Source organism: Peromyscus maniculatus, chromosome 2, assembly GCF_049852395.1.
Source record: "Peromyscus maniculatus bairdii isolate BWxNUB_F1_BW_parent chromosome 2, HU_Pman_BW_mat_3.1, whole genome shotgun sequence".
NCBI classification, from domain to species: Eukaryota; Metazoa; Chordata; class Mammalia; order Rodentia; family Cricetidae; genus Peromyscus; species Peromyscus maniculatus.
In genome coordinates, this window is record NC_134853.1 from 127854401 (window position 1) to 127869707 (window position 15307).

General features: G+C 48.0%; 1 protein-coding gene across 6 annotated transcripts in view; it reads right to left on the reverse strand.

The window, feature by feature from the left end:
* Window positions 1-4854: 4854 nt before the first annotated feature.
* Window positions 4855-15307, reverse strand: part of Tceanc2 (transcription elongation factor A N-terminal and central domain containing 2) — a 44054-nt gene continuing 33601 nt past the window's right edge. For all 6 annotated transcript variants that reach the window (XM_042271551.2, XM_042271550.2, XM_006977708.4 and 3 more), the window contains exon 5: window positions 4855-5830. In XM_042271551.2, the coding sequence (XP_042127485.2) occupies window positions 5642-5830 (189 nt within the window). In that variant the 3' untranslated portion in view covers window positions 4855-5641. The remainder of the gene's footprint in view (window positions 5831-15307) is intronic.

Sequence of the window (15307 nt, forward strand, 5' to 3'; positions counted from 1 at the left end):
CCCACCTATACCTCACTTACACCCACCCCACCTACCCCACCTGCACCCACCTACACCTCGCCTACATCCACCTCCACCTCACCTATCCCCATCTACAACCCAAAGCAGTGCGATTTAAACAACTTTTAAAAGGTCTGTTTATCATTTATCTTCTCTATCAGACCCTGAGCCTGAGGCTAGAGACTGTTGTATTTATCCCGTGACCTCTGCACCTGGCTCGTAAGAACTCAGCAGCTATACACCAAATGAGTGACTTTGGATAGGATGGGAAAAAAAGCATCGCTTGGACATTATGGTCCTCTTGGATCTGAAGATCAACCTACCAACCCAGACAGCAACTACATGGTTTGGGGGAATTTAAAAGGAAACACCATGCCATCCAATCAAACTAGCTCTCCTCTGAAACCCAGGCTGCGTCCCCCGCCCCCGTGGAAGGTCCCCAGCCTCGTTCTCCTGGATGGACTGATGCTTTCTGATGGCCATAATGAGCAGTAACAGACGGAGCCCTCGTCCCACGTGGCTGCAATAAACGCATCGGAAACACATTGCCCATCTCAGAGTGAAGTTTGGAGGCCCGAGGCAGCCACAGAAGAAAACCAAGGCTGACAGCTCCCAGTTTAAGAACCTGATAGTCTATAAATGGAAAAAGGCCAGCCGCCTGTCCTGTCACCACTGAACTCGGTAAATGAGTTATCCCGGCCTTCTGTTATTTTTCAAACCGGGAACTCCTAATGATATCCGTTTGGGCAACTCTAAACTTCATTTGTCCAAAAAAAAAAAAAAAAAAAAAAAAAAAAAAATCTCCAATTCGCTGAATCTGAAGTTGTTGGTTTTTATTTCCTCTCTAGGCCTTAAATTGTTGAGCGTTTTTCAAAGTTTCTTTCTCTTTATCTATTTCCATCAGGGCCGTTTTATCTTGACTAACTCCTTAAAACCTTCTCAGGTTGCCGGGCAGCGGTGGCGTAAACCTTTAATCCCAGCACTGGAGAGGCAGAGCCAGGCAAATCTCTGAGTTCGAGGCCAGCCTGAGTCTACAGAGCGAGATCCAGGACAGGAACCCAAACTAAAAACTACACAGAGGACTCCAAGGGCATGTTTGTATGGTTTTCTGTGAACCCGATGAGCCGATGCTGCATGTGCCCTCGTCTCTGCCTGCACCGAAACCAGCCATACACTTCACACCGCTCACGGGCTTTTACACCAGCCTTGCGGAGATGAACTCTTCTGGGACCCTTTCCTCCTCCGAGTAGCTAATCACTCCTTTCCCGCCTCCTCAGTATTTCAAACAAATGTCTACGGTGAACACCCGATGTGCCACATTGTAACTATTTGCCTATGTGTCCTCAGGGGACTAAGGACCCCTCCAGTGGAAATCACATTTGGTTCATAGCTGTGCCACACTCTAGTCCTTGGCATACAGAAGACACACATTTGTTTGTTGACTGACTGAAAATAAGGAGACTTGGTCCCTCCTAAAAGGACCAGGACTTAAAACTTTGATTTGACCACTGGAAAAGGATCAATACACCTCTGGAGTGGATTCTAATGGTATGGTTCCTCTAGCAACTGAACACATGTATCAGACAGAGAACACCAGACTTCCAGGTAACTCAGAGGGCCGGGAACTCCCCGTCCATTCCCGGAGCAACCTTTTCAGTTGGTGCTTCTCAGCGGGCAGGTAAGCACCAGGCCAGGGCTGGCCGCGGCCTCCTCCCCTCCCACACACCCACAACAGCAGCTCCATTAGTGTCCGTGGACATTCTGCTCATGCCTCAAGGAGAAAACAGCCACCAATAACACAGCTGCTTCCCCAATCTCTGAGGCACATCTCTAGAATCATTTTCCTCTCTCCAGCCATCACCGCTGAAGCCTTTCAGGCAGAAAGCAATTGGTTCTCAACTTACTCTGGGCTCCTAAGTTAGCAGAACTCTTGGGTTGTTTACAAATGAGGCCTCCGCCTTCATACTCTCCTTCCCCACGTCTCCACCCGGCCAGTTACCACCAACCTGACCGATCCAAATGCTCTAGCCCGGCCCTTGCCTCCTTCTCCCTAGCATGGCGTCTCCAGGTCAGCCAGATACCTGCCGCTTGCCCATCACCTCTACTTCTGGGGCTTTCCATACTCTGCTCTCTCTGCAGGGTTTGCACCTCAACCACCCAGTTAATGACTCTGTCCTTTAGAGGCCTGTGCAGGTGTCTCTTCCTCCAGGAAGTATTCCCTGATTTGACTATAGACGCTGCTCCTGCATGCCCACAATTAGTCATTCAACTATACAACCAGCAGCATGGACTCCTAGCTTGCATCCGCCTCTGCTCCTGGTGCTGGAGACTCAGCAAGGAGGAAAACAGAAACAGTACTTGCAGGAACCGGAAGTGCTCTAAGTGGGGAGAAACAATACATAAACAAATCGGCAGGTAAGGTTCAGTTAAAGAGCCTCCCAGCATGTAAGGGGCTGAGGCAGGAGGAGCTCAAGCTTGCGGCGTGTGGGGCTGCGTGGCAAGGCCGTCTCACAACAAACACACAAAATAACTACCAAGTGAGCACGAAGGAACAGAAACCCGGCAGAGACGCTGTTTTGCGGCACTCGGGATCAAACCAACTCAGAGCCGTGTCCAAGCTGGGCAAGCACTCTACCCCCCCCCCCCCAGCTACGTCCTCGGACCCAGGCCAGGTTAAAGGATTACAAAATATTTGAAAGAAAGAGTCATTGTACCTATGGGCATCGGTGAAGGCATTTCTAAAAGAGAAATGGAGACTTGAGTCCACTGAGGGTAGGAACACTGAGGGTCAGAACCGGAGGTGCAAAGGCCCTGAGGCAGAGGCAGACTTGGTATGTGTGTAGAGAGTGGGACTGAGCAGTGGGACTGGGTACGTGGTAAGCGCTTGTCTGTTGTTCTAGCCAGTGAAGCCTGAGAAAGGGATGTGGGAGCCGAGGCCAAAGAGTCATCCAGGAGCACGGCCCTGTAACGCACGGAAGGGGGTTTGGATTTTACACCAAATAAAATGGAAGCCGCTGGGTTTTGAGCACAGAAAGGAAATGATTTGCTTTACATCTTTAAAGGCCCGTTCCAGCTACTGGGGGATAACAGACTATAGGGGGACCATGAAGGACAGACATCCAAACATACATCTATTCCACAAATATTGACTGGCCAGACTGTGGACAAGTCTTATTCGAGGCGCTGAAGACACCCACTAAAACAGGATCTCTAGCAGCAAGGAAGACCCAGTGTAGTGGGAGAGAGAAGTCTAAGCTGAACCACAGAACGCATACCCAGTCTAGAACAGAGCACAAAATGGGGGCCAGGAAAGGAGCCAGGCAGAGTAGCATTCCAGAATGGCCAAGAGCCTGTGAGGACCTCAGTTGCTTCAAGAAACCTGGCAGGATGAAGACTAGCAGCCTCCAGCCTGATGTGGGAGTGCAGAGGAGCTCAAGAATGGACCAGAGCCAGCCCTAGCAACAGCACTGAGATGCTTGGGGTTTATCCCGCAGGTGACAGCGATCCCGACGGGCTTCACTGGGGGACGGATGCTGGGATCCCCAGCTTTGATATATCCGTTTGTTTACAGCAGAGGCAGATTTGGAGAAGGTGGGACAGGAGGCAATATAGTCATCTGGGCAAAAAGAGGACAAGTCCTGAAGAGCTAGCCAAGGAGACAGAGGAGTCTAAATATATTCAGGAGGAAGTAAAACCATCAGGACTGCAGGAAGGAGCTGTGGGGCCAGGCTGGTCCCCAGCTTTGTGGCTGGGATGGGTGGCTTGTCACAGTGTCAACAGAGAGAAGGCGTGTTGTATCATAGATGTCCGTGGGGCGGTGAGGAGGTATCTGAAACTTGGGGGACAGTTCAAGGCCAGCCTGGTCTACATAGCAAGTGGCTGAAGATATGATCTAGAAATGGCACCAGCAGCTAGGTGATGGTGGAAATGACTGGATGTAATCAAGTCACGTGCCGGCCGGCAGGTGTGGGTTCCGACTGATCCTGAGTAAGCTGCTGCACTTCTCTGAGCCTTGTTTTCTCGTCTTGAGTTGGCTATCTTCTTTTTGTAAAATGTTGCCAGAGCTCTGGTGGGCACATGGTATGTGCTCGGCTACTAACTAGCATGTGGAGAGGTTGAGCGAGGCGCCTCCACCGTGTGAGCCCAGGTCTCACCCGGAGCCAGTGCTGGGTGTCTACTGGACCCATGGCTTAGTGCTTAGTAAATGGCTATCACCGTGACTAAATCTGGACCACTGAGAGAACAACCCTCAAGAGAACGGGCAAGAGAAGTAACAGGACTGGAGGACTAAGGCCCCGTCAATCATCTCAGACTGAGGAACACCGCAAGGCGGACGCCATCAGTCCTCACCTTCCCCTCTCCCCCTTCCCTTGGAACATTTCCTCTCCCTTCCTCTGGTCCTCCCCTTTGTTCCCAGCTCCCCTTGGGTCTGGCTGCCTCCCTCAGATTCTGCATATTTGTGTGTATGTGTGTATTTTGAGACAGGATCTTCCTGTGTAGCCCTGGCTGAACTCACTGTCTAGACCAGAATGGACTGAACTTACAGAGATCCACCTGCCTCTGCTTCCAGAGTGCCGGGATAAAAGGTGGTCGCCACCACGCCCAGCCTGTCCCCCCATTAACTACCCTTTTCAACCCAGACGTTTCCTTTGCCTACCCTCTCTCCTTTTTTTGCTCCAAGCTCCTCTTTTCTTCTCTTCTGGGTTTTTTTTTTTTTTTTGAGACAGTCTTGCTATGTAGGTCTGGCTGGCTTGGTACTCACTACATACCCCAAACTGGCCTCCCGAGTACTGGGATTACAGGCACCAGCCACCACACTCAGCTCTCTAGAGCTCTTCCATGAGGAAACTATACTTGTTTTAGTACGTCTGTTTATTATCACTTTTTAAAGAGCAAGTACAATTTACATAATCACCCAAGCAGGCTTGTGTAGACATATTTCATTGAAAATCTTCACGCATGCATCTTTTCCTACTGCAGTAAGTCACTGCAAGAGAAATTTCATTATGCATCTTCAACAGAGCCTGTATTCAAATAAACCCCGAGGTGCATGAAGCTTCAGGCCAGCTCCTCATTAGAAGCCTCAGCATGGGGGCTCAGGAGCCCATCCCTAAGGTCTTCCAGGGAGAGCTGAAAGGCTCAGATAAGCCGGCAAGCAGGGCTGGTCTCAGGCTCCGGTGGGCTCACCCCTGGGGTTGAGCAAAGAGAACAGACAGGGGAGTTCTGAGAGGCATCGGAGCTGTCTAAACTCAGGGGGATGGAACCGAGGGAGCAGCAGCGGTAATTGAGTTTCAGTTACCTGCAGGGTGGCGAAATAAAGTGGTAACTTCATCTGCCTGACATGGGGGAGTTTAGAGGTGTCCTTGGCAAGCTCACAGTGAAACCTGTCACCCTTCCATTGTGTTGGGTGATGGCAGCTGGATGGCGCTTCCCAGTGACAGCCCTGTGCATCCCGTCAGGCAGCGCCGGCGCAAGGCAGCTAATGAAGCCGCTCCCACCGGCCCCTCTCCCAGGGCTCCCCACATTCTGTCTGAAGGAACGGCACCATGGGAATATCCAGCTCAGCCGACACCCGCATCACCCAAACTCAAAAGAGTCTTTGAGTGGCGAAGCGCGGCCCGGCGCTGGGCCGGCCCTCGGGTCACTTTTTGTGGGTCTGTACAAACGTGCCGACCGGCAGCGCCCCGCTCTTCACCTGCTCCCGGATCTCGGCGCGGTGCTTTAATGTGAAGACCAGAGCTCGCACCGTCCTCCGGTACGGCCCGTTAATGAGCCGGGAGCAGAGATGAAACGTTTCCCGCTCAATATTTTCAACCAGTAGGTGATCCATCTGAAAAACAGCAAAATTATCAAATTAGGGCCTTGCGATGCATAAGGATTAAAAGCAAGAGAGGCTGGCGCACTCTGCTCTGGGGCCTCCATTAATCAACTGAAATTCAAGGACATCTACTTCCTGTCACAAGAGAAACAGGAAGAGCAAATTAATTCCACCCTGGCAATTAAGGAACAAGGCCATGTGCTTTGTGACAGGGACCTCATTCACAACCCCTGCCGGGTGGTAATATTTGCCATTATAACAGGAAACCGGCCTGAACTAAGCAACCGGCACCAGACCGTGCGCTTTACCGACCAGGAAGCCGGGTCCAAGGACAATAAATCAGAGTAACGGCGCATACTTCTTTGTTTTAAAAGTGCCTTTTAACTTTGTGTAATGTTTTAGAAATGCTCGTCTGGACCCTGAGATGCATCCAGCGCAGTTTATAAGTCACATTCACATTATATATTCATAACTGACTAGCACGTTTTACATCTGAGGAGGAGGTTCCAAGGTCAAGGGGGGGTCAAGGTCTCACAACTGAAGAGGCAGGGCTGGAACCAGACCCGATTCCAGAGTTCATGCGCCTTCCCTTCCAGTCAGAGACACTCCCAGGTGGCTGAGTCTGGAAGCTGGACAGACTCTGTAGCAGTGCTGGGGTGACCTGCCTCAGGTCTAAAAGCCAGCCTGAGGTCCCAGACCTAATCAAAAACAGGACCTGTGTCCACACATGGATCCAGGACAGGCTGAGTGGCTGGTCGGGAACTTCCAGGCATACCCACTTTTTCAGGCCCACCTCCTAGTAGCAAGAACTGCTTTTCCCTAGGAATCACACTGCGCGCGGGCTGGTTTATGTGAACTTGACACAAGCTAGTCACCTGAGAAGAGGGAACTTCTATTGAGAAAAATGCCTCCATAAGATCAGGCTGCAGGCAAGCCTGTAGAACATTTTCTCTCTCTCTCTCTCTCTCTCTCTCTCTCTCTCTTCCTTTCTTTCTTTTTGTGTATTTTATTATTTAATTTAATTTTACATATCAGCCACGGATTCCCTTGTTCTCCCCCCTCCCGGGTCCCCCCCTCCCCGCCTTTCCCCCAGCCCACCCCCCATTCCCATCTCCTCCAGGGCAAAGACTCCCCTGAAGATTAAGTTCAACCTGGTAGACTCAGTCCAGGCAGGTCCAGTCCCCTCCTCCCAGGCTGAGCCAAGTGTCCCTGCATAAGCCCCAGGTTCCAAACAGCCAACTCATGCACTGAGGACAGGTCCCGGTCCCACTGCCTGGATGCCTTTTTTTTTTTTAAAGGCATACGCCGCCACACCTGACTGTAGGGCATTTTTTTGATTTCGTGATTAATGTGGGAGGGCTCCGTCCACTGTGGGTGGTGCCATCCCTGAGCTGGTGGTCCTGGGTTCTATAAGAAGGCAGGCTGAGCAAGCCACAAGGAGCAAGCCAGTAAGCAGCACCCCTCCATGGCCTCTGCATCAGCTCCGGCCTCCAGGTTCCTGCCCAGTTTAGGTTCCTGTCTTGGCTTCCGCCAATGGACTGTGAGTCAGGATACATAAGCCAAACAAAGCCTTTCCTCCCCAAGTTGCTTTTGGTCACAGTGTCTCATCACAGCAACAGTACCCTAACTGAGACACACTGCTATGCTGGTATATCAAGCTTAAGCACTCCCCACCTCACCCCCATATATGGAAAGAAAACCTTAGTGTAAAGGACTGAGAGTTATTCGCTGCAACAATGTCCTCAGGGTCCCTTGGTCACTGTCATAATATATTACAGCTCCCTTGGCAATAAGTTCTTTAAAATAGGAATACTTTTCATTTAATCAATCAATCTATCTATCTATCTATTTTTTTTTCTTTTTGGTGTTGGGACCTCACACATAAGCTCTCGCCTATCTATCTATCTATCTATCTATCTATCTATCTATCTATCTATCTATCTATCTATTTTTTTTTCTTTTTTTCTTTTTGGTGTTGGGACCTCACACATAAGCTCTAGCACCGAGCTATGTTCACAGTCCACATTTTTATTTCTCACTTCCTCTTCCCTCTTCAGTCCCTCCCAGGCACTGAGTGTGGCCACTGTGCCTAGATTGGTTAGGGCTTCTACTGCTGTGATAAACACCACGACCAAAGCAACTTGAGGGGACGAAAGGGTTTATTTGGCTTACACTTCCCTAACACCGTTTATCATGGAAGGAATCAGGAACCTGGAGGCAGAAGCTGATGCAGAGGCCATGGAGGAGGGCTGCTTACTGGTCGCTCCACCAGCTTTCTTATGTCACCCAGGACCACAAGCCGAGGGCTGGCACCACCTGTAGTGGACCAGACTCTCCCACATCAATTGCTAATTAAGAAAAATGGCCTACAGGCTTGTCCACAGGTCAATCTGATGGGGCCATTTGAGCCAGCACAGGTATGTTCTGTACCGTGCAGACACAAAGATCAAGCAGGGAATGGAGGTCGCGTCCTGAATCTCAGCACGTTGGAGGCTGAGGCAGGACTGTAAGGTAAGGAGGTTGTGTTGGGAAAACTGCAAACTCAAAGTCAGCTCGGGTGGCATAGAACCTACCTGTCTGAAAACAAAATCAACCAGCTAACTAACCAACCAGCCAACCAGCCAACCAAGCTTGGGTAACATAGAACCTACCTGTCTAAAAACAAATCAACCAGCTAACTAACCAATCAGCCAACCAGCCAACCAAGCTCGGGTGGCATAGAACCTACCTGTCTGAAAACAAAATCAACCATCTAACTAACCAACCAGCCAACCAGCCAACCAAGCTCAGGTAACATAGAACCTATTTGTCTAAAAACAAAATCAACCAGCTAACCAACCAACCAACCAACCAAACAAACAAACAAAACTCAATAAAAACATAAATACATAAGGTCAGGCCCATATGGTGGTGCACATCTTTGTTCCCAGCACTTAGGAGGCAGAGGCAGGCAGATCTCTGTGAGTTTGAGGCTAGCCTGGTCTACATAACAAATTCTAAGCTAGCCAGGGCTACATAATGGCATCTTGTCTCAAAAATAAAATAAAAATAAATAAATAAATAAATGAAAGGACACTATGGGGCTGGAAAGGTGGCTCAACAGTTAAGAACACTTGCTGCTCTTGGAGAGCACCTGGGTTTGGTTCCCAGCACCCACATGGCACCTGTAACCTTGGTTCCAGGGAATCTGATATCCTCTTCTAGCCTCAGTAGGTACCCGAACTTATATGGCACATGTGCATGCACTCAGGCACTCACATATACAGATAAACTAACAAATCTTTAAAAAAGGAAAGAAAAAGTATACCAAAATGTAGAAAGGGTCATCTGACGTTTGATAGAACGGCCTAACATGGGGAAGACAGGCAGGCCCAAACCAAAGAAAGGAGGAGGAAGAGCCGAGAGCGGCCGCCTGTGCAGCCGGCCTACAGATGCTGGGGAAACTATGTCCCTGGCTTCGAGCCTCCTGGGCCAGGGCTGGAGGGTGTGCTCTGTGTGCCACAGTTCTTTGGAACCCAACTTCCTCAGGTTCTTCAGGGCTTCCTGGGCAAGCACTAAACTTGTTCTGAAGAAGCCCTGGGTCCAAACTGCTTAGCCAGGCTGTAATGGCAGGCACTTCCTGGCACGGGGGGCCCACAGTATTTGCCAGAGAGGTTCTCACCTGAGATGAGGTGGGCTACTCACCAAATTTACTTAGCCTAATGTGCAAGAGGCCTTTTTTCCCCCCTTAAAGAGGATAGTTACCAAAGGAAGAGGGTATCTTTGTGTTCACAAAACAAGTCACAGCCATTCCATGGGAATAAAGTTAGAGACACCAGAAAAAACCCTCCAGGAACCCTGATGGTCACACAGCTGGATACTCATACACACCATTCGGCAGCCACTGCGCAGGCCTGATCTGGGGGCACAGCACATAAGACCTGACTCTTCCTCTCTGGAAACTCACAGCCTAGAAAGAGATGGCTTGTTGCCAGGTGGAATGGCACACACCCTTAATCTCAGCTCTTGGGAGGCAGAGGCAGGAGGATCCCTGAGTTCAAGGCCAGCCTGGTCTACAGAGTTCAAGGACAGCCAAGCCTACAGAGAGAAACCCTATCTCGAAAAACCAGAGAGAGGGAGGGAGAGAGAGAGAGAGAGGGAGAGATCGAGCGAGCATGTAACACATGGGCCAACAAGAGCCGGGTACCGTGGTACATAGCCCAACACTTAGGAGGCTGAGGCAGGAGGCGCTCATGCTCAAGTGTAGCCAGCGCTTCACGGAAAGATCATGTCAAAATATAAGCACACGACAAAACCAACCCCAGACCTGGGGCAGTGTGATGAGTGCTATGCCGGGGGTGTGATGGAAAGCAGGGGGCATCTAGTCATCTTGCTAAACTCAGGCTAATCAGAGAAGAGGAATCAAGAAAAACGCTCATGCCATTTATAAAGCACATCATGCACTTCTCTGTACAGGTTTCCTGCACAAAACAAAGGATACTCCTGACTGACTCAGACCCCCTCCATGCTGAACTGACCCTATTCCAGTGGGTCCTGACTGGTGCGTTAGGTGAACGATTCAGTCTCTCTGGGACCTGATCTTGCTGTGAGGTGTATCTGCTGAATGGAACAGGAAGAGCCCCAAACACAACGAGGCAGTGACTGTGTGTGGCCATCAGATCTTGTCTCCGTATCGTTCACGGTCTTTGTGCTAGCTGGGTTTTCCTCAACTTGGCACAAGCTAGAGTCTAGGAAGAATAACCTCAGTTGAGGGAACACCTTCCTCAAATGGGCCTATATCAAGTCTGGGGGCATTTCTTGATTTTTGTTTTTGTTTTTTTGAGACAGGGTTTCTCTGTGTCGTGTCGTTTTGGAGCCTGTCCTGGATCTCGCTCTGTAGACCAGGCTGGCCTCGAACTCACAGAGATCTGCCTGGCTCTGCCTCCTGAGTGCGGAATCCTGGCACATTTTCTTGATTAATGATTATGTGGGCAGGGCCACTCCTGGGCAGGTGGTCCTGGGTTGTGTAAGAAAGCAGGTAGAGCAAGCCAATAAGCAGGGTCCCTCCAAGGTCTCTGCTTCAGTTCCTGTCTTCAGGTTCCTGTCCTGCTTCCCTTGGTACTGTGCCTGGGACATGTAAGCCAAATAAACCCTTGGCGAGTTGCTTTTCATCATGGTGTTTATCACAGCAACAAAAGGCAAACTCAGACAGTCTCCTTCCCACTGGACTCCGTCCCTCCCTGCACCGTGCCCACTCCCAACTCCTACTGCCCAGTTCTCTTTCGGTTCCACACATCTCTCTCCTCACAACCTGTGCTTCTAACACCCCAACAACCTAATCACCGTCTGGGAGGCAGATGGCGCCGAGCACAGAGAGCCAAGGGGCAACACGGCCCTGTGTGGTGGTCACCAGGTAACCACCCCTCCTGTTTAACACTGGTGCTGTCGTCTTGGTATTCCTGAGTTCCTGTTCTCAGTGACAGAGAATCTGATTCGCTGCCCTTATCTAGTTGTGCCCATGGGGGGAGTGTGTATTATTCAATTATTCAACATCCAGAGTTGTTCAATTCGGGAGGAACCGGCTGTAGCTGGGGGAAGATATAAAACAGCCAAGCGATGCTCTCAGAGGAACGGGCTTGGCACGACATGGCACCCTAATCAAGCGCCATGTCTGTAAACTCTTTGATTCAAGGTCCTGTTCCTGAGTTTACCCTCCGTGCAGAACCTCCCCATGCTACTGTAACTGTGGTTGGGGGCACCTCTAGGGCTGACCCCTCCACAGGATTCATTTCCTAATTCCCTGTGCCCAGCTCAGGTGTAGGCATGTAGGAAGTGCTCCACAAATACCTGTCGAGTGACCCTCCTTTCTCCCCACACATCCCTCCCCTCTCCTGCTCTTTTAATAGCATCATTACCATAACAGATAAAATATCAGTTAGAGTTCCATTTTGTGTTTTCTAGTTCATAAAATTCAACCTCTCTTACAACAGCGAGCTCACCTGCCATTTCTTCCATGAAACCTTCTCGAATTCCCAGTTGTGTGTGCATCCATCTGCTCCCAAGGACCACTATCTCTGTCTGTCTTAGAGTTCTCTTAGTAACTCACATGCACTAAGCTAGGGGGAGTGAGCTTTTTAGGTGAGGAGGCAACTGTTTAGCTTGTGTTCTCCCTGTACCTAGCAGATCCCATAATGAACTGACTATTCACTGGAGAAAAACCATGCGAGGGTTTTCCTTAGCACAACTGGATTTGTACACAGTTCGCCACACTTCTTTTTGACCACTGGATACATTTATGAGAGAGCTAGTCAAAGCCAGGGGTACAGTCTGAATCCATGAATCCATTAAACAAAGAAGAAAAAACCCCACTACCACCCTAACGGTCCGGTGAGAACATACCCCTGAGCTGGACCTCATTAGCAACATCTGACGACCAACTGGGCCACCAGCCAGTGTCCCAACTCTTAATGATACGGGCTCACTTTAGAATCAGGTTCATTTTTTAATGATAATAGGGAAATGATCACAGGCCGTGAGGTAGGAAGGAGAGTGGATAATGAGGAGGGGAAGTGAGAGAGACTCGATGGGGGACACTCGTGAGGAAAGATCTAAGGGACAGAAGAAGAAAGACCTGGAAGGGAGGAAGGGAGGCAATGGGGCCCGGGCTCCACCAACAGCCGTTTGATTCATCTGGTCCATTATTGCAGGAACAAGGAAGCAATCCACGAACACGGAAAGCAAATTCTGCAGCGTGATAAAGGGGGAACCTTTAGTGGTACGCATTTGTCACACGGGATTCTCACTGTTAAAGCACGAACTGAAACAGAAACTCGGGAGAGTCGGGATTTGCAAAAACACACCCTAGGATCCATGAAAGTTTCAGTCGTCGGGCTGGGAACTTAGGTTGACCACAGCGTGATAAAGCACAGTTGTGGAGTCCTGATGTCTGATGCGGATGCAACCAACGCTGGTTACTGTCACAGATCAGGATTAGGTGGGCCACGGATTCACCTCACTAAGGAAATGGCAGGTGCAAGGATTAACCTATGTAATGGGTAAAAGGATTTGTATTCATTTACAAGAATACCATCCCAGGCTGTTTATGCAAGGCAGACAGGGTGTTTGGTTTTCTCTTTTTGGGCGAGGAAGAGAGTAAGATACATACTTTACATTTTTAAAATTTGGGAACTCTTGGCTGGAGAGATGGCTCAGAAGTTAAGAGTACCAAATGCTCTTCCAGAGGTCCTGAGTTCAATTCCCAGCACCCACATGGTGGCTCACAACCATCTGTAATGAGATCTGGTGCCCTCTTCTGTATACATAATAAATAAATAAATCTTTTTTAAAAAAAAAATTTGGGAACTCTTTGGGAACAAAACCATTTGGCTATACTGAATCTGATATTTTTCCCAATTACACTGGAAAGCACTAACGAATGTATCACTTTTTCAACTTCGTTCTGTAACACTTGAGTGCTTACCACTTGATGTGCCATTTAAAGGATAATTAATGGATAAACTAAAAGGATAATTATTATGGAGTTTAATATAGCAGGCAAACTGCTCATTAATCCTTACAAGCATGGCTTCGTTATTATCATTTACTTAAAAAGATACCACAGGGAACTGGTATTTACCACCACATTAACTGCGTATTATAGACCACACTGTATGTTTCGGCAGTAATCCTGGTTTATTTCAAAAATAAGCTTTATTTAAAATAGTGAATCTGCTGGCTAATCGATACTCTGGAAAATTAGTTACAACTTCCACATTTGCTCTCTTCATTATTCATACGGAAGCTGCCTTTAGGAAAAGCTGAGCTATCTTACAGCACAGCGAGCCTCTGTACTACCAGACAGAAGAGTCAGACGTGAGAATAAAGATGCATAGGATGGGAGATACAAGATGACACTAATTGAGATTGAGCAAGGTTCAAGAGACAACACAAATGTAAATAATTATGTCAATTTTCTGGAATGTTATTTAAATAATCAATAAAAATATCTTATGGGACATTTGGCAAATAATTTGCCCTAAATAAATCTTGGCTAACCATAGCTTGTCTGAAATTTCTCTCAAAAACTGTAATAATTCACCATAAAAGGAAATGCACCAAAATGTTAACAATATTACATCTAGGAGGCAGGTTCAACGGTGACTTTTTTCTATATCCTTATATCTATCTATCTATCTATCTATCTATCTATCTATCTATCTATCTATCTATCTATATCTATTTACTTATAGCTATATATAAAATGTATACTTTCATATAAATAAAACATATTTTTCTATTTATCTATAGATATTTTTCCTGAATATATGTTCTGTATCTTTTTCATTTGATATTTTAAGTTTGCATTTTAAAAACCCAAGTCTTTCTTTTAAAAGTGTAAATAACACAGCGCAAGTCCATTTGCTTTCTGGATAAATAACTGAGACAGAAAGGAAACTGAGGACAGGCCTAGCACTTAAGTCTCGCTCCTCAGTCTTCCTTTAAAGGTCTCTTGCTGCCATTTGCCTGCAGGAGGGGTGGTCGTGATGTGTGGACACACACAGCAAGGCACACACGCGAGGTCAGGAACAACTTCATGGAGTCAGTTCTCTCCTTCCCCTTTAAAACACGTCAGGGATTCAATTCAAGGTGCCAGGCCTGTGCTGCCTTCACCCGGGGAATCATCTTGCCAGCCCAAAACTTCTGTGTCTGTCAATTTAATCTTGAAGGATATTTCAGTACGGAGAAATTATAGTAGGAAAATATGGATGCTGTATATCTGTTTTCTCATAACATTAAGTTCTTTTCTATATTTCAAGACAGAGTCTCACTCTGTAGCCCAGGCTGGCCTTGAGCCTACAGATCTGCCTGCCTCTACCTCCCCAGTGCTGAGATTACAGGTGTGTGTGCTGGCTTTAACCATGCCTGGCTCATGATTAATATTATTATTAATGATCAAAGTTTTTTCCAGCATGGATACCTCAAACGACCACTATCAGCCGGGCTTCTGGCTGTGATGGAATACGCCCATCGAGTAGATTTTATGCCACAGATCTGAAAGTACAGGTCTTGACAAACAATGAGGGAGCAGAGTTTCCTCTTTATTGTCACTGATAATTTCCAACATTTCAAATTTTTTATTTCAGTGGAAGAGAAAGAATTGAAATTCGAAGAAATCAACATTTATTACATGACTTCTAACCAGCAGGCATCACAGACTACCCCTTCATCTCAGCGGTTCATTTAGCCTTCCCAAGAACGCAGGTGGTGGGATTCGGTTCTCCTTTCACAGGTGAGAACAAGCCTCAGCAACATTGAGAATGTGCCTCAGGTACACAATGAGGACCCGAACTGGGGCCAGGTCTTGGCAGTTCCAAAGCCAACATACAACACTCTTCCCAAATGCTCATAAATGCAGAATCCTTGAAGAATAACCTATCAGTTTAATTTAATTTATTTAATATCTAAAAAATGTTTATGTATGTGTAAGCATGTGTGTGCATGTGTGTGCCT